General features: G+C 38.6%; 1 protein-coding gene across 1 annotated transcript in view; it reads right to left on the bottom strand.

Moving 5' to 3' along the window:
* The window catches only part of TMEM117 (transmembrane protein 117), a 212,464-nt gene that overhangs the window by 35,813 nt on the left and 150,644 nt on the right, over window positions 1–26,007 (bottom strand). Inside the window, exon 5 of the mRNA XM_059817146.1 lies at window positions 6,004–6,163. Within this exon, the coding sequence (XP_059673129.1) occupies window positions 6,004–6,163 (160 nt within the window). The remainder of the gene's footprint in view (window positions 1–6,003; window positions 6,164–26,007) is intronic.

Raw genomic sequence — 26,007 nt, 5'->3', positions numbered from 1 at the left:
CTTTTGTTTTTCAGGATTATTTTTGAATGTTTTACATCAGTGCTAACAAGGAACATTTCCATGATCCATAGAAGGGTGAGGATGTAGAAAGGACGAAAGAAGAGGGCAAAGTCTTTCCTACGTGCGAGACTTTGCAGGAAGGAAAATCTATTACGTGCTACAGAAGAGTTTCTCCCAAAGTTACCTCACTTGAACTTGTCCCCTTCTCCTTCAGAGATCTGCAGCCCATGGGATGTACAGTACCGCAGAGCCAACCCTCACAGTTGGGGTTCTTTGGCAAACATCGCAAAATTAGCTGAGTACAAGCATATGTTCAAAATGCTTACTCATTTTTGTAATGCTGTTTGACAGGCATGTCCAAAACCTGCTAGTGAAGAGCAATGTACTCTGAGCAGAATGAAACACTCCACATCACATCTGAAAAAAGCAGTCCAGGGTATATGGCTCCTCCCTGTAAAACCTTGCCGTATAGTAATGGTTGGGGACACCAGTAATGGAGCTGGATCTGCCATCAGTTTTGTTAAAGGTGAATTCCCATCTATCCTGACCCCTCTGAAAAACCTGTCACTGGTCACCTGCCCTTATGGCTAGGTTCCCAAGTAGTACATGAATACAAGAACAGAGATCCTGAATGTCAGAGATGATGCAAAAGTTGTTTGCTATCTTCACTAACACAGATGTTTCTCACAGGTTTTGACTTGCGTTTTATCATTGTGTTTTCAAATGTTACAAAACCCAGCAAAGGTATGATGGAAAGTACCCTGACATTCAAGTGCTTGCTTCTTCAGAAGTTGTGCTGAATGGGAGGTTTTTAGAAGGACATTTTCATTCAAAGTCTGGTAACTTCCTTGGGAACAAACTATACATCGGTACTTTTTGCTGTTGCTTGTTAGGAAACAAAAACGTTTATATACCGCTCTTGAATTAAATGTACAGCTGAGAGGATCTACTCTGACAGGAATGACAAATTTTTTTGTATATCCTGCTTTGTCTATGAACACAAAATCATTTCTTGCTTATCTGTTTCACAGGAAAACTACTCTACCTGGGTATTCTGCTTAAAGTGTAAACCAGGATTCTCCTTTCATTTGTGTATGTGTAAATTAATTCTATCAAATTACTGCGCATAAATCCAGTTAAAAGTCACAATCAAATTATGTTTGCAAAGTTAAATAGATTTTCTAAAAAAAACCCCAAACCTCTAAAAATCAAGTCTTTACCCACTTTGTGTGGACAAGACCGTATTTCTACTCTATCTTTTACAACTATTCAAGCAAATTGTATCTTCTTCTATGCACTTGATGTTGTGGGTGGTGCTTTTTAATGTGCTCACACATCGTATCAGATTTTAATCAAAACAGCCTCTCCATCAGTGTAAAACTGAAAATAAATTGAACCGGCCCCGCTTTACGTATTTGTTAACAAGACCAGAGTCTGTTCCGTTTTGCTGATAACGTTTCTGTGTTACTGTTTAACAATGACATATATAAAACGTAATTAACATTACAAAGTAGCTAAATTAACTACTTTTTTTCAGGGAGTTACGAAGAACTAGAAGAAAAAACACAGGAGAGCATAAATACAGATTTTCTTCAATCTGTTAACTTTCTAATTCTCTTAGTAAAACTGTACCAAAGACAGAAGACCAAACATTCTGCAGAAAAAAAAACAAAACAAAAAAAGAAGTGACAGGCCACCCATTAAATATGTTGATTTTCAACTGCAGTAGCAAGGAGTGAAGGCACAGGCTGATAACTCAGGTTTACCTCTCACACACAGCCTGGACAGAGCCATGTCAGATTGAAGTACGGTTGCTGCTGGCTTACAATTCCAACAGGAGCAAGGCATCCGCTAAAATTCCTAAATCTAACTGGAGCGAGAGCTTGGAGGCTCTCCCACCATCTGAAAACGGCATAGAGGGGACCATACCCTTCAGCAAACCCGTCAAAGTTTATATAATGCCCAAACCTGCCAGACGGTGAAGTCTATCACTAAAAGAAATATATTTATGGGATCGTTGGGTTACATGAAAACAAGATGCTGTGTTCCAAGACAGTGAACCAAACCAAAACAGTTTTATACTTGCTTTTTTTTAAAGTAAAAAAATTAATTTAAAAAAAAAAAAAAAAAAAAAAAAAAAAAATACTGTGTTCAGTTTTGGGCCCCTCACTACAAGAAGGACATTGAGGTGCTGGAGCGTGTCCAGAGAAGGGCGACGAAGCTGGTGAGGGGTCTGGAACACAAGTCTTATGAGGAGCGGCTGAGGGAGCTGGGGTTGTTTAGCCTGGAGAAGAGGAGGCTGAGGGGAGACCTTATCGCTCTCTACAACTACCTGAAAGGGGGTTGCAGAGAGGTGGGTGTTGGTCTCTTCTCCCAAGTGACTAGTGACAGGACTAGAGGAAATGGCCTCAAGTTGCGACAGGGGAGGTTCAGGCTAGACATTAGGAAAAAGTTCTTCACTGAGAGAGTGGTGAAACACTGGAATAGGCTGCCCAGGGAGGTGGTAGAGTCACCCTCCCTGGAGGTATTCAAGGAGCGTGTGGATGTGGCATTGTGGGATGTAGCTTGATGGACATGGTGCTGTGTGGTGTTGGGTGGGTTGTGGCTTGTTATTGTTGTTGTGTGGCGTGGGTTTTGTGGTTGTGGGTTTTTTTTTTGGTTTTTTTTTTTTTTTTTTTTTTTTTTTTTTTTTTTTTTTTTTTTCCCACCCGCCCCCCCCCCCAGGTTGGACTCGATGATCTTACAGGTCTTTTCCAACCGTACTGATTCTGTGATTCTGTGATTCTGTGATCTACAGTTACATGTTAAAGCAGCTTACATACAAAAATATTATGAAAAATACATTTGAAAAATGGTTATTATTTAAAAAAAAATCTGTCTGCTGATATCCTAATACCTACGTAAGCAGAGATCCAGCACTAGTCATAAGGAATGTTGTTAATTATCTAACTTACTTTGACCTTCATTTCTTTCAAGTTACCCAGAAGGACAAAATCCTATTCTCTTTATTTATAAGAATATTCCCATTTGGTATTAATGGGATTATTTTGCTAGTTTGGTTAAAGATTCACATACAAGAGGTTTCTCAAAGAATCTTAGACATAAGCACTTCCTGGCTTCTGTTTATTCCACTCAGCCGCTACAGAATTTCTTCACTTTATTGAAGAATAAATTCTCCTTTTGGAATCAAATACTATTTTCAGGTATCTTTTAAATCACTCTGACATTGTATCTGATTGTACTGTCAGATAAAAAGTTGCAGTAAGTCATGAGAGTTGCAAGAATTTACACCACAGGACTTGCCAAGTGCTCAGCAAGGTAGCTACAGCGTGTAACCCCACAGTGATGCTGAAAAACTCCACGGTCTTTCAGAAGTCTGAAGAAACCTGTAAACGCTCACAGAAGACACTACAGAGATGAAACAATTCTTCTCCCCTGGACACACAAGGTTTAATAATCCAGCCACCACAGGCTCCTACCCCTTAGCAAAGTCACTAAGAATGTGACACCAAAAAAAAAAAAAAGCAGTATGTAGGCTAATGCATGAGTTACTCTCTGCTTGCTTAAATAGAGGTATTTGGAATGTGGGATTATAGTTTCATTTTTCATATTTACACCTTTAATTAACAGCTTTTCCATGACATCCTTAAGAAAGAGAACTAAATATGTGAATTTTTCATTAAAATAGTAAAAAGTTCTATTACATGATAATATTTGAATTTATGAATATTTGGTGAATTGCTTGGACTGGAGGAGCCTTTGCACACTAGAAAGAGAGTAGGGCTGGGAGGCAGCCAGGGTTTGTTGCAGGATGGAAATCAAAGCTAAAAAGTGCATGTACCCTTTAGCATCACTCATGTATAACTGCCAGTACAAGGTTCAGCTGTGTGCGTTCTCCTCTTCACGTGTCTCCCTGGGTTATGTCTAATCGAAAAAAGGTAGTTCTTCAGGGCAGGGACCACTCAGTCCTTTTCGCTTTCTTATGTTCTACATAGGGCTTAAATAAATATTAAATTATAATAATACTAAGAAGGCAAAGCCGTCCTTTACAATTATGTGATTATTTTTCATTGCATTGAGAATGGGTTTTCAAACTCAATTGGTTTGCTCTTGTTGCTAAACACAGTATTAATGCTACCATTCAGAGGGACAGAAAATGCCTGTACTCAAAAATTAGATGTGCTCTTAGTTAGCAACAGTCTCAAACAGAAATTGCTTAATACTAAGTGGGTTTTTTTCCTTTTTTCTAATTTTACCAGTTTGTTGCTAAAGCTTAAGTTAGAAAAAAATCTGTGAAACAGACAACACTATGAAAGAGAATTTCTAGAAACTTGTAATTCTAAAGCATACTTCAGTCAAAGGATCACAATCCTGATGATCTTCACTTGTGATTTAATATTTTGCTGTCTCAACTTGACTTTATTGCAGTAGCAATGCAATGATGCTAGAACTACACTGTAAATAAAACATGCCAACCTAGTTGTACAGTCCAAATAACTTTAAATAAATAAATAACTCAATCACACAAACATCAGTCAAAAATGCAATTAAAAAGAGCCTCTTGCTTTGTGTTGTAAAAATATGAAATAGTACTTGGGACAGGGTGTTTCATATAATATTCTTCCCTGTATTCAGCAACTCCAAGGTCAAAATACTGGAACTTCATTTTTCAAAGTTGAAAGGATGATTTAATAATTATTTGGTATGAAGACAACTCTTTCTCCACCATGCATACAACATCAAATTCAGTATAGCTTGATACATCATGTATTTTCATTAAAGCTTTTATTACAGTCCTGTGAAGTACAATCATTTATTATGCATTCTCTTCAATCTTTTTGAAACAGCAAACAAAATGTAAAATGCAAAGGGAGAGAAAAGAAAGCACCAGAAATCTTACTAGAAAAACAGTGTTCCCTTCCTTATCCTCCTTGTTCTAACCATGAACTTCAGTGAGCACTGAACAGTGGTGGACATTGGAAAATAAAACTGAACTATAGCACTTCACGCAGCTTTAATGTCCTAGTACAGCAGTGATAAATTCTGAGTGCCACCACAGTGTCACCTCTATGATAATTACTTGACCAATAGATATCTCATTAAAGAGATCTAAGTGTCTCAAAAACAGTCTTTGCTAGCAGAGTTAGTTAGTAATATATTGGAGAGAAAGGACCCAGCAGTTCCTCTCAAATTCTTTGCTAAACTTCAGTTCAACACTCTAACATGTCGAGGACTAATAGCAAAAGTCTCTTAGGCTTTCAATGCTCCTTTTCCTTGCCTTAGCCCAAATGACATAATTCTTCACAGAGCATTGGGTGAGTTATTCACACAAGGCTCAAACGACAAACAAATGCAAAGCGTAGAGGACAGCATCACATGAAGGAGGTTTTTGGCCACATACTTGTGACCCAGATTCCTTTCTTAACAGCTAGATTCAAAGGAGCAGACATCAGGCAGACTACAGGGAATAACCTCCCCAGTTAACCTCGCTGGCAGAAGACATTACAGCACAAGGACCAACGTAAAGAAATTTTCACGTGAAAGTGGAAAGTGCAAGCTTAATAGCAAATACTAATTTTCATTTATTAAAATGATAATGTGTGTGTACCTAATACTGTAAATGCTTGAAATATAGAACTATTTCTTTCTTGTTTGGCCAAATTTCTCTCATCTTCCTAACAGAAGCTTTGGATGTACAAATCAGCTAGCTTCTGTTTCTTATTCTGATGTCATTTTTGCAGAAAACACCTGCTAATTTGGAAAGTCATGCAGTTCTCACCTGGTAGTCTAAGAACAGAAATCAGCAATGTTTTCACAATGAAAGGCCAGTGGGCTTTTTGCAAAGTCATTGAGAATGGTGTTATAAAATGCCTCTACTAATAGCAAAAGCAAACTACACATTTATTTACCTTTATGTAGTCTTAGCTAAACATCATTTGCTCTAGAGGAAATAGAGTGACTAAGCAGCCGCAGCAGCTTGAATGAAACATTAGGAGAGTGTACCTGCATGACGATAAGAAGGTCAAACACCAAGATGAAAGAAGCCAAGAAGGCTCTTGAGACCTCGTCACTTGGCAGAAATCCACGATTCAGCTTGTCCCAGCTGATCCAGTCAGTAGTGATGACAAGCACAACTACAGAGGTCAAAGTAAACAGAACCGTCCTGCAAGGGAAGAAAAATAGCTCACAGACAATACGATAGTAATGAAGATGCGTCATTCTATTTTATCTGTCTTCTAATGGTCAACTAGTGCTTTATCAGTACTTTTCCGCTAATGAAAAGGGATTGAAGAAAATAAAGTGTACAAAAAAATCATTTAATTCAAAATAGGAAAGCAGTCAGCTGTATCCTTAGTAAAAAGAAATTTAGTAGCTAGTACTAAGCATGTTGCAAAATCAGGCTGGAGTGTATCACTCTTGTTCTTCATTCCATATTTTTCACTGAAGATGCAAACCAATTAAGTAAAATAAGAAAGAAGTAAACTATAATAATGCACCAAGGACTGTATGATCTAGGCCAAATTCAAATGAACAATTTGAGAGAACATTTTCTAAGGCACCAAAGACATCAGAACCTTTGAAAAGTCTTTTCTCAGCTGTGGGAGCTATAGGACACTAACTATGGAGTCTAATTTTTATATAGAAATATGTCTGTATGAAAGAAATTTTCATTGCACTAAATTAATCTTTAGTAAATTCTGGGGGTTGTAGAAAGATTTTGCTTTGTGTCTCGTAAGATGTCCTTTGTACAAGTTTTCAACACATCTTATGGCATTTCTGAGAAGTCAGTGAAGAGTGAATTACAAAAGTAATAATTCTATGAGAATTCCAGAAGTCACATTTGGCTAAATCATACAATTTTGCAATATGGTATTTAGGAAAACATCTTTCTAAGCTATCCCCTCGAAATAGCTCTGCATCATTTCCAGCAGCACTTTGGTGATATCCTTCAGAGTTGGCAGCGATGACTGATTGAATTCCTGGTTCTGTGGAAGGAGGCAAATTTAGCTGGTAATTTGAGGGGGAGCGAGGCTTCTCCCAGTAGCCATAGCTGTCAGTAAATCTGTGCTATAATAGGGGCATATCAACATCTGAATGCACGCACGCAGCTAAATAATTGTGTCAGGATGGAGTTTTTTTCCACAGCAATAAAGTCTCATTTTCTTCAGCTACTGAGGGCTGTAAAACAATGTGAAGAATATTTCCCATGACACTTCCAAATGGGACAAATGCTCAGAAGAGTAAAAGAAAAATCTGTGCACCAGTAGGCACAGGCTACCAGTCTGTAGGTTTTTCTTTTTATGCATCAGGCTTGGCTGTGTCCGTGTAGGAAGGGAAAACAAATACGCACATAAGCAGTAGTGTACACATTTGGACTCCTAAACACCATTCTTCTGTGGCACGATGGGCTGTGTTTCTTCACAGTATAATGGAACAGAAAATAACTTGATTGCTACCACCTTTACCTTTGAACATTTATTTTCATTGTTAATAAACTCAGTTATACTCAACACTGTGGTTGGCACCATAAAAGTATCCCTTGAGTGTATTACCAGCATCTGGGCCAGAAAGAAACAAATGAGGCATATTACACTTAATTAGACCTAAGCAATATTCAAACCTGCTTATCCCCAAAACATTTGCTTAGCTATCATCTCACCTGTCAGTACCTGAACCTGATGGACTTTTTTACAGGCTCCACTTTGGCACATATCCAGAATGGCTTACTTCAGAAAGGTGATTCGTTACGGTGCTTGTCTCATGCATATAGTCTCTTCAGACCCACAAAGGTGGTTTTTTCCACCTATTTTGCCTTCCTATCTGAAATTCACATGGACATAAATGTTCTCACTTTAGCTGAGAATTTCTCCAGAAAGGACACAGTCCTCAGTGCTTGTCTGCCTGCCTGTGCAGACTGCCCTGGCTGTTGGGCGCACTGATTTTCCTTGCCCTCGTGCTGAGGAACCCACATCTCCTGGCGCACGGACAGTTTAGTATTGTAATTCGAGTCTGCGTAGTTTGCTATGGGAACCATGTGCCCAGAAGTTATGCTCAACACTATTCTGCTTCAGTCCTCTTGAATTATGCATTTGCATTTTGGAGCAAGAGTTCAAAGCATCGAAGGTGAGACTTTGGCATGTATGCAAGCAAAGGCAGACATATTTTTATGCATGCTTCATCGGCATGCATGCAAAGACCAATGTGTGTGCTCAAGCCCTGATTCCTTGAGGAAATGCATATGCACTTAAAAACCTGCTTTGTTATTCATTCTGAAATGTCAAATAGGGAGGGACAGGAGCAGAAAATGGGCTGTTAATAGAATAAGAAAATGCAAAACCAATAAAAAAGGTTAGGAATAGACTTTTAAAATGGTTGCATTAAACAGCATAATTAGCACTCAGCTGTATTTTTGACCTATGATACTGGAAAACAGCAAGATATTCAATATATGCTTTTGGAGTTACTATAAACTGAATTTGTCTGGGTTAGAGTTCAGTTCACTTCTTGTGAAAGTACAGCATTGCCCCAGTGTCCTGGGGATTAAGAGAAGCAGCTGAGGATTTCATTTAACTTGACATAACGTGTATCAGATGAACTAAAATGAGCTACCCTGCAATATTTAGGCCAGTGTAGTTTGTCCTTTATTCTGCAATGCATATTACTGAGAAAGAGATACACCATCAAACTATTCATAGCATTGCTGGCAGGACGTCTCCCTCCTCTGCTTACAGAAGGGCTATGAGGGGAAAGGCAAGAGAGTATTGACTCTTCTCTGTACCAGACATTAAGAAAAGCAACTTCTTTCTCTACTTCACAGAGTAAATACACTTTTAGATTTCACTTCTAATTCTAGCTTGCTGTATTGAATGTTTATGTGCCCTGGGCACCTATTCAGCTACAATAACACACATTTTACAACCTAGCCCATACTCTTCAAAATACAAGGTTGCTATGAAGAATAAAAATAAAAAAAAAAAACTACAAAAAAAAATACTGTCCAGGCCAATAGCATACTGAGAAGCTAAAATTATTAGGTAGGTCGAGAAAAGTCAGTACTGTGCTTATCACTGCCAGTGATGATTTAAAATCCCCAGTTCTACACTGGACTGAGGGAAAGTTTGAAGAGAGGAACTTTTTACTGCGAGGAACCTCTCAAGAAGAAGGTAATTTATTAGACTGTGTCTCTGTAATCTTTGATAGCCAGGACTGAGTTTGGTCTTGAATTTGTCAAACCAAGTCACTCATGACAAACTGAATCCACACTGCTGGCCCTCATTTGCTAACAGAACATTAATTTTGTCCTCACACACTTAGCAAGGGCCAAACCAGATGTCTTTGGCTTTGGCACCTTCCCATAACAGCACTTTCTTGGACCATAAGCTTTGACTAAGCTGACCAACCACTTAGCATCTATCACCCAGCATATTATACACTACGAAAGGTGATCTCTTGAACTTTGCAAAAGTCTGAGATGCTGGTCACATATGGATCTTCTGTTTGCTCAGTGGAGGTCATAGTTATCTAGAGAAAGGCTGTCGTTTCTATTCATAGTGAGTAGAAAAGGACTGTCACTGCAGCATAAGGCAGACCCTGGTGGATAACAGGTTTGCATGAAATGTTTAGAAAACAGGGCATCTTTGATTCAGGGCAGTCCAGTATACAGGTACTGACTTGCACTGTAGGCAGTGCTGCGTATTCCCTGCTCTCTCTGGGGAATATCAGTCCATAATTTTTTTTTTTATATGCCCATAAATTCCACAGCATGCTCATGGAGCTTGCACAGGGCAGCTTTGCTATGAGATCACAGACTTCATTTTTCCACCTAGCTACCAGTTTCCTAAACCCTGTGCACATTAAGCCAACATGCAGTGCACTGCATAGCTTCTGCTAAAGAAGGAACTCTGCTAACAGGAAGCAGTGGGCTTCATTTTGCTGTGAGAGTCCATACATACTTACATTGCTCACACATGCAATGGCCATCATGTATATTATCTCAGCCCTATTTCTGCCTGTTAGGCTGAAAATATCACACCCTTCTCTTAAACACCTCTTGCTCTTCCAAAAATCACAAAAAAATTCTCCCCAGACTTTCTGTCTCTCTGCCCCTTGTATACAATGCCTGAACTGTCACTCGGTACATGATGACCAGAGATCAGGCTGGATGTTCCTACTGATTCTTCAAATAAAAATCATGTTGTAAAGGAAAGCAGCTCTTCATCATCCCTCCCTTGCTGGTGCTCCTCCCTTACCCTCTGAGAAAAGCTCTCCTCATGGGGCTTTCTGAGAAATTTCTCCGCTGGTGTCCCAGTGCCCAGATGCCCTGCGTACCACACTCCGGCACAGCTGTGGCCAAAGGGTGAACAAGAACTGAGAAGACTTAAATCAGAAACACGGGTACATTAAATAAACAAGACATACTTACAAAGTGGAATGAAAAAAATAACCTGGACACAAACACCAAGGACACAAAGCCAATGCAACATCATAGCAAGGAAAAGTAACAGAAGCAAAATAGGGCCAGCTAAGGCCAACACATTCCCTAGAAAATAAAATGAGATTAGTGTGTGTTTAGAGTACCCTTCTTCAGCTGAAAATACTCTGAAGTTGAAGTGCCAGGGCTACCTGCCTTCATCCTCCCCAAAATATTGAGGATAGGGTGGGATTTCCTAAGAAGCTGTTCCAGAAGTCTAAGATAAATCCTAAATGTTCAGTGAAAGAAAGCAAAAACCACAAAACCCAGTGGAGTGAGTAATCCATCCAGGGCTGCAAGGACCTAGACTTTTTTGTTGGATTCTTGGCCAGAATCTTTCCCCAGTAGATGTTTCCGTTCCTATACTCTGGACTACTTCATAGGTGACATCACTCAACCGTGGCAAAAGTAAAGATGACTTTTCCCATGCCTCCAAGCAAGCCTGGCTTTTTTCCATTTCTAAGTGGTAGGGACAACCTGAGATACTCAGCTTCCTGGGATATGAGGAGCAGGAGTTGCTACATTGCATGCTGGACATAACTGTGTTAAGAAAGGAGTTTTCTAAACTCAGTCTGGCACTGAAGACTCTCAAGACTCTGCAGACATTGCTGTTTTGCCCGTGCCCTCATCTTACTGCAGACATTGTCCTTGCCCTGGCTGACTGGTTCGTAACTCTTCTTTCTTTGTCTTGCACCTGCACAATCCTGAGCTAATGAACTGCAAGTTCTTTATGAATGGGATGAGCCCAGATTTTTCTGGGAAAAGCCACTTACTCCTGGGATCTGCAATGCAGTTGTTGTTCTCTGAATGCGTAACTGCATTCAGATACATCAATAATTCTCTAGATCCATAACTAGCAAGAAATAAAGACCTTTTCCCATCAGAAGCCAGCAATTTGGAAACTCCTTTTCGAAGAGTGTGGGAGGAAAAGTCACAGTTGAGCCCGGGCAGCTTCGTGTGCAGACTGCTTGCCATACCAGGGTTTGCAGTCTGTCTGCCCAAAGGGAAATACCACCACGGCCATCTGAAATGTCACTAGCGCCATCCCATGCCTGTGCAGTCCTTGCCTTGAGAGAGCACTGTGTGCCAGAGCAGCAGATGGACTCTGAAACACAAAGTTGGGCTCTGGAAGAAGAGCTGTGAGAGCCTAAGCCAGGAAGGGAGAGGAAGGGAATACCCATGATTGGCAACCTACTACAGATAATGTCAAGTGTTGATGCAGACCTAAGACTTTCTGGCTTTATTTCAGGGGGAGGGAGGGCCACATCATTTAGTTTTGTTTTAATTCCAAAATAACAGCATTGCCACCAGCCCTCCTGGTAAAAGGTTTTCTTGGCTGTATCTGTAAGCTGCCGACACAAGTGCACATATTCTAATCGCTCAGTAACATTATGGGCCATGACAAAGGCAGTTCAAACTGGAAGGTTGGCTTGCCTGTGCTGCTTCATTAAATCAGTATGCCAAGCATGAAGTTACTGATGTTCTCAGAAGTCTTGGCTGAGAGAAGACACAATGTACTGCAGTGATCTTAGGTCCTGGCTGCTTGAAGACACACTTTCCTGATGTTTTGCGTGTCCTACCTCCCACATAAGGAATTCCCTAGGCAGAGCCCGTGAGGCCCTGACTCATCCCCTTGCAGCCCCAATGCAGTACCACAAAACCATTCATAGCACATCCCCTCCAGACCTATGCCAGAAGTATCTTTGACTCCATCCAGCCACATCTTCAGGAAACAGTCTGTGTTATTTGCCTGTACTGAGTTGAAAACTGAACAAAACAGAATTTGCCCTTGGAAGGATAAAGACAAGCTAACAAATGCATACAAGTTCACAAAACATTTAATGTTGGAAACAAGAACTGTTTCCAATCTGAGTCTCCTGATTCTTCATGTCTAAATCAGCAGGGCAAAGTGTACCAAAACCAAATTCTGGTCTGTGATGGGTCCTCATTTCTGAAACCGTCACAAAGTGAAGTTTTTCACTGCTCAAATACAATTCTTTGCACAACCATACATAAGGGGAAGATAATGCTACCTGCAATTTACTGGCAACTTTGAGTGGCTCATTGTTAGAGCTATTTAGAATTTTCTTGTCTTGCATGACCCTCTGCCAAATCTTTTATGAAGCTACAGCTTTGATGATCAGATAGCAAGAGTTCTGCTAAGATCGACTGAAGATATGAAAGACAAACTTTGGCCATTTTCCTCATCTTCATTTTGTCTTTTCCAAGAGGCAAAAAGCAGTATCTTGCCCTTTGACTATACCTTTTCCAGAAAAAAACCTACCTGTGCTTAGTCAAAAGTAGCTCTTAGATTTGGATGACATAACATTTTGAAAACTTTTCATCACACTTTCACACATAATTGACACTAAGCCAGGTTATTTAAACACTGTTAAACATCACTAATAAGCATTTCAGGTATTGCTTAATACTATGTACATTTGGGACAGAAGGAGACATTAATAAAGAAATGAGATTATAAATTCTGTATTCCTATTATTGTTCATTAAGGAAATGAGCATATGTACTTAATAAAATATATAATATATATGTGAACTTACTAAATAAAGAAAATTAACTGGCATATAGTCTAGGTATATTTAAACTCTAAATAAAACCACCTAGCAGTTAATGAGCATTCATCAAAACTTTCAGCTTCAGATGGTGCAGTAGGAAACAGAAATGCAATTCTAATCAATGTTTTATAAATTACTATTTATGTTTTCAGTTGCAAAGGTTTAGAATGTCAATTTTTGATGAATATGCTGAAATAGTTAAAATCACCCTGTGAAAACAGATACAGAAAGGGAGGAACAAATTTTACTGCTCTTGATATGTAAAAATGCTTTCCAGTACTCAGGAAAGAAAGATCATCCATCAAGTTAAATACTCTCCATAATTTTTAATCCCAGAACCAGCACTGGCCAAACATACCGTCCCACAGTGTACAATAACTATAAAGAACAATGCTACTGCAGATGCTCATATGCAAATGCCAACACTTTTTATTTCACTTGTTTTAATTAAGAAGGGTTCTGTTATTAAATCTGTCAAAAATAGCAACTCTAAACCCATTTAAAATAAAATATTTAGTCTGCCTGTTGCTTGGTGTCAGCACCACTTCTGCAATTAAGCAAGTGTAAGGGACAGATGCTGTGCTGGTGAAAAGCATCTGGGTTCTCTGGAGCAGCACGGATTCAAGCCTCCAGCTGTCCACTGCTCTTCTGCCCTGGCGGGACAGTGCTCTGAAATGAGAGCGAGCAGGGACTGGAGAGCTCTGCCTTTATCAGCAGCTACTGCAGTGCAACGGGGTAGTGCAGTGCCATAGAGTGACACGGCTGGTGCTGAGGACCCCATATTCACAGTGCTTGTGTCTTGTGGGCTGAACTGCACACCCATCCATAACTGCAGCTTGCTAGGTGAGATCCCAGAGAGCAGCTTCCACTTCAGTTGCACCCAGAAGAAACCCCATTTGTGCACCCCAAGGTCAATCCATGCCGTGAACCAAAGCACAGGTGGAGAGATGACTCGGAGATCCACTTCACAAGTGTGCTACTGAAGTGAACTGCTAATACAGACGCACCCTAGGAGTCGTCACATGCAACAAATATCTAGGAATATTTGGAAAATTAATTACACTGTATGTCTTGTGTTAAAATACGGTGCTTGTTCCCCTGATGGGGACAAATACGTGGTAGAGATATGGAATAATATTACTGCCAGATTTCAGGGCGCCACACCCCCCCGTGGCATGCTCTGCAGGCATAAATAAGTGGGAGAAAGTATATTAATGTAGATTACCATCAAAAAGAATTACCTGAAGTTAAATACCAATTAGAAGAAAATGTTTTTTAATTCAAACTTTGAATAACATTATCTTTTTAAAAAACTTGCCATCACAATAGTGTATTTCTGGCTTCTCTCCTACAGTAGGAAGTCACAGGTAAGTAATTCAGCATTTGCTGGTAACTGCCAGTTCCAAAATATCTGTTCTGAAATCGTAAGTTCTGAAATACTCTTTATTTCAAATAGGGAATAGCAAAGGGAACTTTATGCTGGGACTGGCTCATAAATGCTTATCAATAGCAGATACCACACATTTTGAGAACCTTGCATTCCCACTTAAGTCTTCTAGTCTATGCTTCTCATTGTTCTGCCTAAGCTGAAAATGAACACCACAGAGTATAAAGGATGCTCTGAGTTTGGCAAAACTGAAATTGTTTATTCTGCATTTTTACACATTCATTTTACTTAGAAAAATGAAAAACATTTTTGACAATGTAAACACCATTAGTTCATTTTTTCCAGTTATATCAGTTATATCAGTTTGTCAAAGAAAGGATATTACCTCTCCCACAAACCTTGCTTTACTTCTATCCTTTGACTGTGACAGTTGCAATTTTATTAGAGTGTATCAATATGATTCCAGACCTATTTGGGATTTTTGCACAAAGATTTGTATAAAGTCTGAAATTACATTTATGTTAATGCACAGAGGAAATATTTTACTATGTTTCATGTAATCAAATGACTAAGATTAGGTAATGTAATCACATGGTGAAATATTAGAATTCTAGAGAGCATCATTTTTTTATTCTAGGTAGAAGCATCTTTGAGTTTCCTTTTGCCACACCATTAATTTACTAAAATGAAAGTGTTATCTATTTCAAACAGCAGCTCATTTAAATTAAACTCATCAGCCATAAGCTTTACGTTTCAAATGCCATTTCCTATCTGTGAAACAGAAAAGGAAAAACAGTTTAAGAAGGTTCGTGGTCTTGCTTGTAAAAAACATTTTCAATCAACACCTATCACACGCAAGGTAGTATAAGAATCACATGAGTTACATCCAAAGAACTCTACTCCATGTTCAACTTCCAAAGTTAGAAGTTCATTGCCTAACTCCAGTAGAAAGCATTTTGAAAAAAACCACAATTCTGTATAAGGTAAAGGGAAGCCATTTTCCTGGTTTACTTTCAGGTGGATACATCACTGACTCTATCAACAGAATGGGGGGTGGTAGACAGCTGGCTCAAGAAACAACAGAAACAAGATTTTCAAAAATGTTTTCAGAGCATCGAATGTGCCTTATGATAGACCTGCCTGGCAATTTTTCAGTGAAAATGGTTTATATTCAGACAAGGATAGTTCATCAATACATGGAATTTACCTGTGAAAGGGCTGATTTCTGTAACGTGAGGGAAGCTGTGTCAGAACTGGGCATGATTCCTGCACCTCGCTGCGGTCGAAGAGACAGGAGTTGGGGCAGCATCTCAGCTGTACGAGATGAGGCAAACAGACCAGGGGCAAATACCTGTTCTGTGTGGTTCAGACCAGGTGTTTGAATATCAGTCTTAAAGAAAACAGCTGAATGCCATAACAGCCAGGCTTTTGGATGCTACACGGTAATGTTTCTTCAGACCTTCTAGTTGGAGCTGCTCTACTTTGCATAAACAAGTTAACATTAGTACAACTCTCTGGATGCAGATTTCCCACACCCAACTGAGTGTCTTAGTGGCTAGTTATTAAGGCTTTATGTTATTCTCAGTCCCTGGTCAGAGTGAGGTAAAGGCTGGCTGCGCACCAGAGCAGGAAGAGATGGGATCATATGCCTTTGGGACTTTGGCTTTTCGTATTTCCAGTATCCCCAGTAACGGTCACAGAAACTGGTTATGAGAAGAAAACATTCTTGGCTTCCTTTTCCCAGTTATCATGAAGTACTCAGTGAAGTCTTAAATTCATTGCAATGTTGAATGGGAAAAAGCTTTTGAAATGGAAAAAACCATATGTCTTTACATTTAGAAGGCAACTCTGATTTCAAATGCATTTAGATGGTAATTGAAATGCTACTCTAAGAGCCTAAAATTAGGCTCTTCAGATCAATAGCAGGAGCTAGAGGTATATCCCAACATCTCCTTGATTTTCCTGAGTTGAAACATGTTATTAAATTCTAGTTTTAGAAACAAGCAAGAGCATAAGTGTGGATTTAACACCACATTTTAAAGCCTATCTATTATCTGGGTTATCTGGATTTCTAGGTAGTTGATTTAAGACAAACTGATCGATTTTCAGAGGACCAAATTAACAACGTCAGAAAGGTGGTAAAAATCAATGAATTAATAAACCAATTCTTTCATTAATAAATAACTTTATTCACTAATTCCCAATTATTGAATTTATGAGCATTTTTTGTATTCACAATTTATTTCATAATTAATGAAACTTTAGCTCTGATGAAAGTTTTACTACATAGACAACACTCTGAATGTTTTCTTCAGGATATTATAGACTCATATTTCTTTTCTGCATTTAAATTATTCAAATTTTTTCCCAAATCACATGTGAAGTCTGCTACATTCTGGCTAGAGCCAAGTGAACAACTGATCGTTAATTTTTTTAACACAGAGTACTTTTACATATGGTTTAGTTCAGTACAATGAAAACATTTTATAAGGGATTTAGATTCAGCCAGAAACTTAACCATAGATCTTTTTGTAGAAATCTACATGTGAGCTAACATATCTAATCTCTCATTACAGTTGATAGAGATGTAGTGTGAGATTTGGTTGCCTAAACATATGTGTTTAGTGTGATTTGGGGCACTGTGGAGTACTTTGGTTGGCCTCCAGACCCTGCAACAGAAGGTCTCCTCTGAGTCCTGTGTCGTGTCTATCAGGCCTGTGCACTTTTTTAATACCCTAAAGCATTTCAGATTGCAGTCAATGTCTATGTTTAGGCACCTGAATCCCACCTTTATTCAGTCAGTGTAGTCTGGAAAATTATTCAGGTGACTAAATACAAGTTTGTACTTGAGGCGAACTGAATGACCACCATCTGCATTTGTCAGAGCTCCATCAGCTGTAGTAGGAGCTGGCACATTGATAGCCATAATCAAGGTGTAAATAGCAGGCACCTGAATCCAGAGCTGAATCTCAAAACTGAAGTCAGTTTTCAATGTTTTAATTTCTTTCATGAAAGTAATGAAAAGCCTGCTTGAATTGGAAAACAAATACATTTTATTTAGGAACTGTCAAAACTCATCTTTGAATAAAATAATGGAAAAGTTCTGTTTAGAAACTGTCAAATCAAAAATGCCACTGAAAAGTTGGGGTTTATTTGCTTTTTAAAACACATTTTAGAAAACTGAAATGACTTTGCAAAGCAATTTCATGTTACAGAGTCTTAAAATTATCCTTGCAAGTTTTTGGAAAAAACAAGCACAAAACCCATAAAATTTCCTGCTGCCTTTGTGATCGTGAGCTACAAAGCATTAAGGACAAAAACAGGGTCTGATTTTATCTATGTATAACATATGGAACATGTTGTCCTTGCCCAGACGCTGTCATGTTGCTGCTCTTAAACAAAGCTTTTGATAAGAGTAGGTGGAAGGGCTGTACAGTATACATTTATATTCTCACAGCTTTTCAGACAACATATTATATCCACAATCAAAATTTAAAAATGCACTTCAAATTTAGAATAAGCTAATCATAACAGTTTAATAGCTTTCTATGTTCTGGACTAGATTAGCTGTATATTTTACCTATATAGTAGTTTGATGGAATAAGAAATTTCTCATTATTTTAGGTTTAAGCCACCATGGTATCTATGGGATATAACTTCTCATTCATCAAGATGTTCTGCCTTTTACAATTACATTTGTGCAAACCCTATGAAAGTAAAATATAATTACAGTTGTTTTGAACTGCTCTTTAATGTTTTTTTCGAAAGCATTTTGAATAAATGCAGGCTCTTTCATCTAACAAGTTGATTATATTTTGATTAAATGTATTTCCAAAACAAGTCCAACACACAAAAAAATATCCAAAAAGCTTTAATCTTGCCTCCTGAGCAATGCACTTTTATGTCAAAAATCTTCCAAAGAGTATCAATCTTACCTTAGTAAGAAAAGGGCATTAGTAGACAGTAAGCTGAGCATGACCTGGACATGTCTGCTGGCAGCAAAGAGCATCTGATAAGTTGAAGTCCCCCACAAGAACAAGGGCTAGAGATCGTGAGACTTCTCCCAGCTGCTTATAGAATATTTCATCTGTCTCCTCATCCTGTAACAGACTGTCTGTAACAGACTCCCACCATGATATCTGCCTTGTTGGCCTTCCCCCTGATTCTTACCCACAGACACTCAACCCTATCATCACCGTTGTTGACAGCCAAAACAGTCCTTGACATACAGGACTACTCCACCACCTCTCCTTCCTTGCCTGTCCATTCTGAAGAGTTTGTAGCCATCCAGTGGAGCACTCCAGTTGTGCAAGTCATCCCACCATGTTTCGGTGATGGCCACTATATCATAGTTTTCCTGCTGGACAACGGCTTCCAGCTCCTCCTGTTTGTTGCCCATGCTGTGTGCATTGGTATAGATGCACTTTAGTCGGTCTTTTGATCCTGCCACCTTTTTAGGGGGAGAAGCCCTAATTCATACGTGACTGATCTCAGGCGCTTCCCTGGTTTCTAGCCTGTCAACAACCCCTACGTCTTTGCTGCCACGTGGGGCCCCATCCCCTACCTCCACTGAGATGGCAGGCCAAAGTGCCTTGCCGGCACACCTCCCGTCAAACACTGGCATGCCACCCCCAGGCTTATCATCAGCGAGCCTGATTTTGTCTCTTTCCCCCTTCAAATCTAGTTTAAAGCTCTTTCAATGAGCCCAAAAGTCAATTTGACAGTGTTTTGGTGATCTAGGATTCATGCAAATGGCTAAGGATGTCTTAGCAGGATCAAAGGCAGGGGCACAGCTCAGTGGCTAGATGACACTGCAGAGTTCAGGCAGTGGGGATTGACAGTAAATGGAAAAAGGCATCAGTTTTCATTTCTTCTGGGGTATAATCAGTGGTATTTGTTGTTTATCCCACAGCCTTCTCCTCTTGTGGATCTCCTTTAGGGTCATAACCACCTTGCAGAAAGTATTAAGGAGTGGATACTCAACATCTCACCTCTTACGCCTATCCAAGGAGGTAGTTCTTTCACCAGCGCCAGGCTGCAAGTTAAGGACAGCCCCTTTCTCTTGCCCAAGGAATAGGTGGGCTGTCAGAATAAGGGGCCACATTTAAGTCAGGCTGGGCATCCTCCCAGTTTACCCACATACCACGTCAACTTTTGCTTTGCTTCCATGATTATACTGAGCTCAAAAGAGTTTAGGTACTGCTAAAGAGACCCTGAGTTTAATAGATACTGTGCTGACCTAAATTTTGTTAAATACATATTCTGTGTTTAATATTCTTTTAAACAGTTTACCCAATGCTGATTGAGTCCCCTCCAGTTTAACAGATATATGATCCTTTTCTTCCTGTGAAATACTTCGATATATGTGTTTGACAAGCATAAAAGCCTACAGGCTGCCTCCCCATCACTTATATGATTGCTCAGTCAGTCTCTAGCAAGCACGTACAGAGAGCAGCCAGAGGAATACTTTTGGAAGGGCTATATTTTGCAGTGCCTCACTTTCTCTCAGAAGAGGGAACCTTTATATTGTTGATGAGACTTTGAAACAAATCAGCATTTGGAATAGATGGAGGCACTTCGCTTTTTTGATCAACAACCACTACAGAGACCAGAATCAGCCAAATTTTTAGATGTCTGCAGAGCAAATAACTGCATCCCTTTCACAAAGGTTGTAAAATGGAGGATAGCTTTTGGGACTGGATGTAATCTCTCAGAAAACCTTTTTTAGTTGTTTTGATTAAATTTGTTAGTATTGTCTTCAGTTTTCTCCTAGGTCATTCAGTCATTGTACAGAGTTGACATTAAATGAATTTGGCCAGTTCTTCATGGAGTTTTTTGGCTTTATGTTCTTCCTGGGGAGCCTTGAAAATAGCTGTCTTCTCTAGCTGGGAGGCCTTGAAAGATGAATTTGACTTACAATCATTCCTGGGCCTTTCCAACCATTACCGGCAATCCATCACAGAGATTTATGGGTTGATAATCCCATCAATGTCTACTAAAAAAAGGAAATCTATTTCCTCTCAGGCAGTGGCTACCTTCACGAAGTTAAAGCAGGTATTTACTTTGTGGTGGGGCTATTTTAATGCTGCATTTAGGGAGGAACGGACTTTACACTCAAAGGTCCTCCAACATTGTGAAATACTATACTAGACCGGTTGGATTTTGAGTTTGAAAAGTGTTCACAAACCCTATAACATACGACTGTTTATACACGTATGTGTCATTCGACATTTAAAGGTGGCTTCAGAGATGGATTATACGGGACTGGGGTAACCACCAGTTGTGCTATGAACAATAATTGCAGAATGCCACAACATCTCCTCTGCTGGCAGCTGCCCTCAAAACAAAATGTCCATAGCTGCATTCAGTGTGGGATCTTCTGTAGGCCACAAGTTCTTGAGAAAATGCTGCATTACAGAATAAATATAAACAATGATTCCACTGACTAATGCTGTTACCAATTTCTCTGTCAATCAAATGACAGTTTCCCTGAATTTGCATAAATCTAACTGCTGGGACAAAACATATTTAATTCTATTTAGATTTCTGGAATTACATTTGCATCAAATTGGTTTAAATACAGGATGTGTGGCTCTGTAATGAGTGACACTAGCAAAGGCTCTGTTGCTCTACCTAAATGGGAAGAACTGAGCATATGAAGGTTTTTGGTTACAAGGCATAGTTCAAAGACAGTGTATAGATCACCAATTTCTTAAGGAAAAAAAAAAAAGGTTGCATCATTCAGTTTGAAGTATCAAGACTATTTTCTAGCTGGACTTACCATGTGGACAAATGTCCTCAAATTTCTTTTAGAAAGATGATAACAGAACAGGTCATGATGTCAAGAAGTTTGGAATGAACTATCACCTTATCACAGGTGAAAGCTGCTTAAAAATCTCAGCTCCTGCTTAACATACTCTGCTGGCAATGTGTGCCTGCTGTGTTGACAGATTGTCCCACCTTGGACCTTACCATCAATTTCATTCAAAACAGCTCTGACCTAGGCGCTCTTTGCAAATGAAGTGTTTAAGAACATCTCCAAGAGCTTTCTATTTACATTATAGCACTTTGTATTACAGACCAATGATTTGTTAAGCCTGTTCTTTTTGTAATCCAAGGCCTGCTAATGATTGTTTAGTTTTAGTTAATTTATTACTGAAAAATTTAATAAAATGTAGCAAATTGAAATTTTTGGGTTGTTTTATAATATAGTCACGCCTGCTGCCAAAGCAGAGTCTTATTAATGCTCATCCAGTTTGCTCATGTTGCAAAGAGAATGATAAAACTGAGCCCTAACAGGCAGTGGATGTCCTAATGAGCACAGTTGTGTCATAAAGCCAAAAGGTTCCTGAAACAATCCAAAGGCCAGACCTTAGATGGCATCATCTATACCACAGCCATACAATCTGACCTTGCAAATGGGATAATAGTATCATCTTTCTCTTTCTGCTCATTCAGGGAGACTTCAAGGAGCTCTGGTTTTGTCCTTGTGCTGGGAATTACCTTAATCACTGCAACTCACCTCACTGCAGATATCCAAATAGCATGAATGATCTTCAAAACTAAAATGATAAAACTGAGGAGGTAAACTGAATAATGGCCTTACAAAGTAGTGGTTCATGTCTCCTAAAATTGTTTAACCTGTCTCTATTTCCAAACCGATCAGAAAACACAAAAATGAACATACAAAGATGGCTTGACAAGATGGACAGATAGTTAAAATTCATGAAATTTTCATACGGTCCAGGGTAAGACCTTATGATACAACTTTATCTTGTGTCTTAAACTAGGATCCTAAATCCATAGCCAGGGAATTATATTTAAATGGTGTGATTTTCTGAAGTACTGCAAGACCCACAAATCTCTTGTAGGTCAAATTCAAGGGACATTTTAATATATTTAGATGCTTAAAATATAAATATAGGAAAGTAAATTCAGATTCTTAAAGTATGCATACTTTGGCTATGGCTCATTTTCCTGGAAAGGTAAAGCATTTTTCATACGCATCACTTTCTGAGTACACAGCTTACTTTATTAATCAGATCTTGCTATTGTGAGGCATAACCTGCTGTCACAAGACACATTACAGTTTAGAATGCCATGCTACACAAGGTAAGCATGCAACTTCTGACACTCATAAAGCCAGATTATTTGCCCACCTATGATAAGAAATAACCCAGTCATGTTTCTGATATAAAAATCATAAGGATATAAAACTTAAGAATATTATTATTACTCAAAATCAGAAAAATAATCCTTTAAGAAAAACAAGTCAACAGCAAAACTCAATAAATGGGTGGAAAAAGGATGATGATGAAGTGGAAACAAAAAAAGCCCACAGAGAAAAACATGCACCCAGCAATAGAATTTTGCTTATTGAATAATGGGAAGATATGAACCAACAGTGTGAAGAAAGGAATATAAAAATTGCAAGGGGGCAATATTATCAAAGGTGGGGAAAGAAAGTGTTTAAGACTTAACTAACCAAACAACATATCTGTCATTGTATGCTTCAGAAATCTACTTGCATGGATGCCATGGAGCTTATTAAATACTGCAGGGAAAAATAACCCCTACAACTAACTAAAAAAAGCTGCCAATATCTAAAAGAACATTAGTTTCATTGACGACTACTGGGCTTTTACCATTGATTTAAAAAAGATGAAGGTGAGGTGCTTATTTCAATATACTTACGTGGATGTTCTTTTTCACTAGGAAAAGACAATCATCTTGATTGTTAAAGTGGATATGAAAAGCCTTCAACCACAACTCTTCTGAAGCACCAAGGTTTCCTGAATTTTGCAACATCACCAAGATTGCTTACCCTACTCTTGAATTGAAGGTCCTAAATTAATTCTGCTTCTCTAGGAAATTATATGATTTGGGAGCACTCCCATGACATATCACTGGCATCTCCAGTAATAGGGGTCATATTAACACCACATATTTTTCATAAGCATTGTTGATACTATTAGCAGTTACAGAATTAACTATGGATATAAACAGGGATTTTTCTCCAGACCAGAAGAAAATCTGTTGGGACCTTTGAGGCCTCACAACTCCATTGCATTTAATAAAATAATTACAGTGTCATTAGAAAGTAAGTTTTGTTTCAGTAACAGCCTTAAAACTAGTTAAAGAAACAAAACCATGTTTCTGGCTTTAGCTCAGTGTTTACACAAATGCCTTTGCTTCACCGTGCCATTATCCACCAGTAGTAGATGCTGTTACTGGAACACAAACTCTCATTCCACTAATGTTATTGCTTAAGGAACATATTAAGATGCTGGTGTTTTCATACAGGAGATATCCATACATCTTCCACAAGTAATTACATTACCAGTAACCCTTTTAAAAGGCTGTCTTTGCTCAGTTGCTTTGCCAATAGCTCTAAGCTTGGTTATATGATAATCCCACTTATAATGTATGAATTGGTAACAGATGAACCAACCAATACACTGGTGCTCTCTGATCATTGACAAATCATAGAACGGAGACACATCAAAAGAAACAAAATATCTCTACAAAGCCCCAAATAGTGTGGTTTTATTTATTACTGAAAATAGTAGAGAGAGCAAAGGATTACCAACCCTGAAAATAGCATGTGTTCTTTCGTACATTTTGCCAAGAACAATAATTATCAGGAAATATCACCAGTAAATTTTTAAAGAGCTCCAGCATTCATCATGATATAAAAAGCAGCCTCTAGCTATAGTACAAGTACCTCTTTCATCGAGGATAAAAGCAGAGATATCAAGATATGGAATACAGGCCATATCATCACAGAATCACAGAATCACTATGGTTGGAAAAGACCTGTAAGATCATCAAGTCCAACCTTGCAATACTCTAATTTGAAGACCTAATAAAGCCAGCACGTTCAGGCTAACAAGTTTTGCTAAACACTCAAACACTGTCTGAATTAATTCTGAAGACTACTTCCCATATGTTGAATGATGTCAAATCTATTAATGAATAAGAACTGTTAACCTGAATACTAACACTGCACTTTTCTACTACAGAGTCTACTTCTTGCTCCTGAGACGGTGATTAAAAATAGCAACTGTCACTGTGTCTGTCAGTCAGTGGATACACAGACGATGCAGGAGGCAGTGTGCAGAAGTGGTTTTGGACCATCAAGCAGCAGTACACAGAAAGGCGGTGAATAAATTAAACCAAAAATATAAGCCTCAGGCTGATGTGTTTGAACTTCACTGCAAACATTCTTCATACATATTTAATTGCTCCATTGAGACTGTGACTGTTCTGGAGATGTTCCAGGCATTATTTCCATTCCATTAGTACGCTTGCAGTATGTGTACTCCTTAACCCAAAATGATTGATTCCATAAATGTCTTCCCACTTACTGACCTGAACACTAATTGAGGTTGTATATAGATTAAAAGAGAGTGTATGCTTCTTGAAACCAACCAAAATATATTGTAGTCACTGAAACATCTTGTGGCACAAGAAGAAAGTGGTACTTCTAACTAAGACACTAAAATACTGCTTCACAGAAATCTTTCAGGTAGGAAGAGCTGGAAATTATACAATGGGTTGAAAAACTCTGCTAAATAACACTTTAAACAGAAGTTTAATTCTAAGTACAAACCCCCACCTTTCTGAAACATAACACAGTCTTTCTTTGAAATATTATTATCACATACCAGATGCTTTTGTCTGTGCTTGCATCTTGCAAATTAATTTGCTTTGGGAGAAAATATAAATTTTTTACATACCATAAAAATAAAACTAAAGAAGTTTGGGCAATTTTATCAATTCAACTGCACACAAGGGGAAAAGCTAAGTGTTTTTAAGGTCTTATTCAAACCGAGATAATGCTGTAAAGTGTAAATTATTCTACTATGAACCAAAACTTTTCCTGTTCAAGTTATTAAAGATAAGTATGATTAAATTGCGGCAGCTGAAATCTTAAGAAAGCCACCCTGAGGAAACAAACCTGAAGATCTCCATAAGCACAGCCTGGCTTCTGGGTTAACTTGAAAACTACAGACAGTCTTAAACCCTTAGTACTTAAGACTTTAAAACTAAAATCAATGGTATCACAGTTTGAGTGAAAAATGGCTACATTTGTAATACACTTCCTTATAACAGAGGTATGTTCATGCAGCTTGGTCAAGTTTGTATCAGACATTGGAAGAATGCCTGTGAAACACTTGAATTCATGTTATTCTTTATTTATAAAGTTTAGAAGCATGAGTATGTCAGACTTCATGTGACAGAATACTGCAGAGAAACTTAGACAAGAAATCTGGGCCTGCCTTTGAGAGAAGTTTCATCCGGAGAACTAATGCCCTAAAAATGACATTGCCATTGCATGTGTTGTCTTCCTCCAGATTCTCCGTATGAAACTTATTCAATTTAAAGATGACTGTTTCCCACCTAATTTCCAGCTCTTTCTACTCAATATACCATTTAAAAGTCAAATAAGATATTTCCAGCCTGTTTACTGTCATTGAAAACATGCCTCACTCAATCTCCTTGCCGAAGATGTATGCTTCCTGCGCTATGCCAATGGACCTTGAATATTTCAATAAATGAGGTCAGGTCAA

The sequence above is a fragment of the Gavia stellata genome, chromosome 4 (assembly GCF_030936135.1).
Source record: "Gavia stellata isolate bGavSte3 chromosome 4, bGavSte3.hap2, whole genome shotgun sequence".
Lineage (NCBI taxonomy): Eukaryota > Metazoa > Chordata > Aves > Gaviiformes > Gaviidae > Gavia > Gavia stellata.
This window is presented reverse-complemented; position numbering and strand designations above follow the sequence as displayed.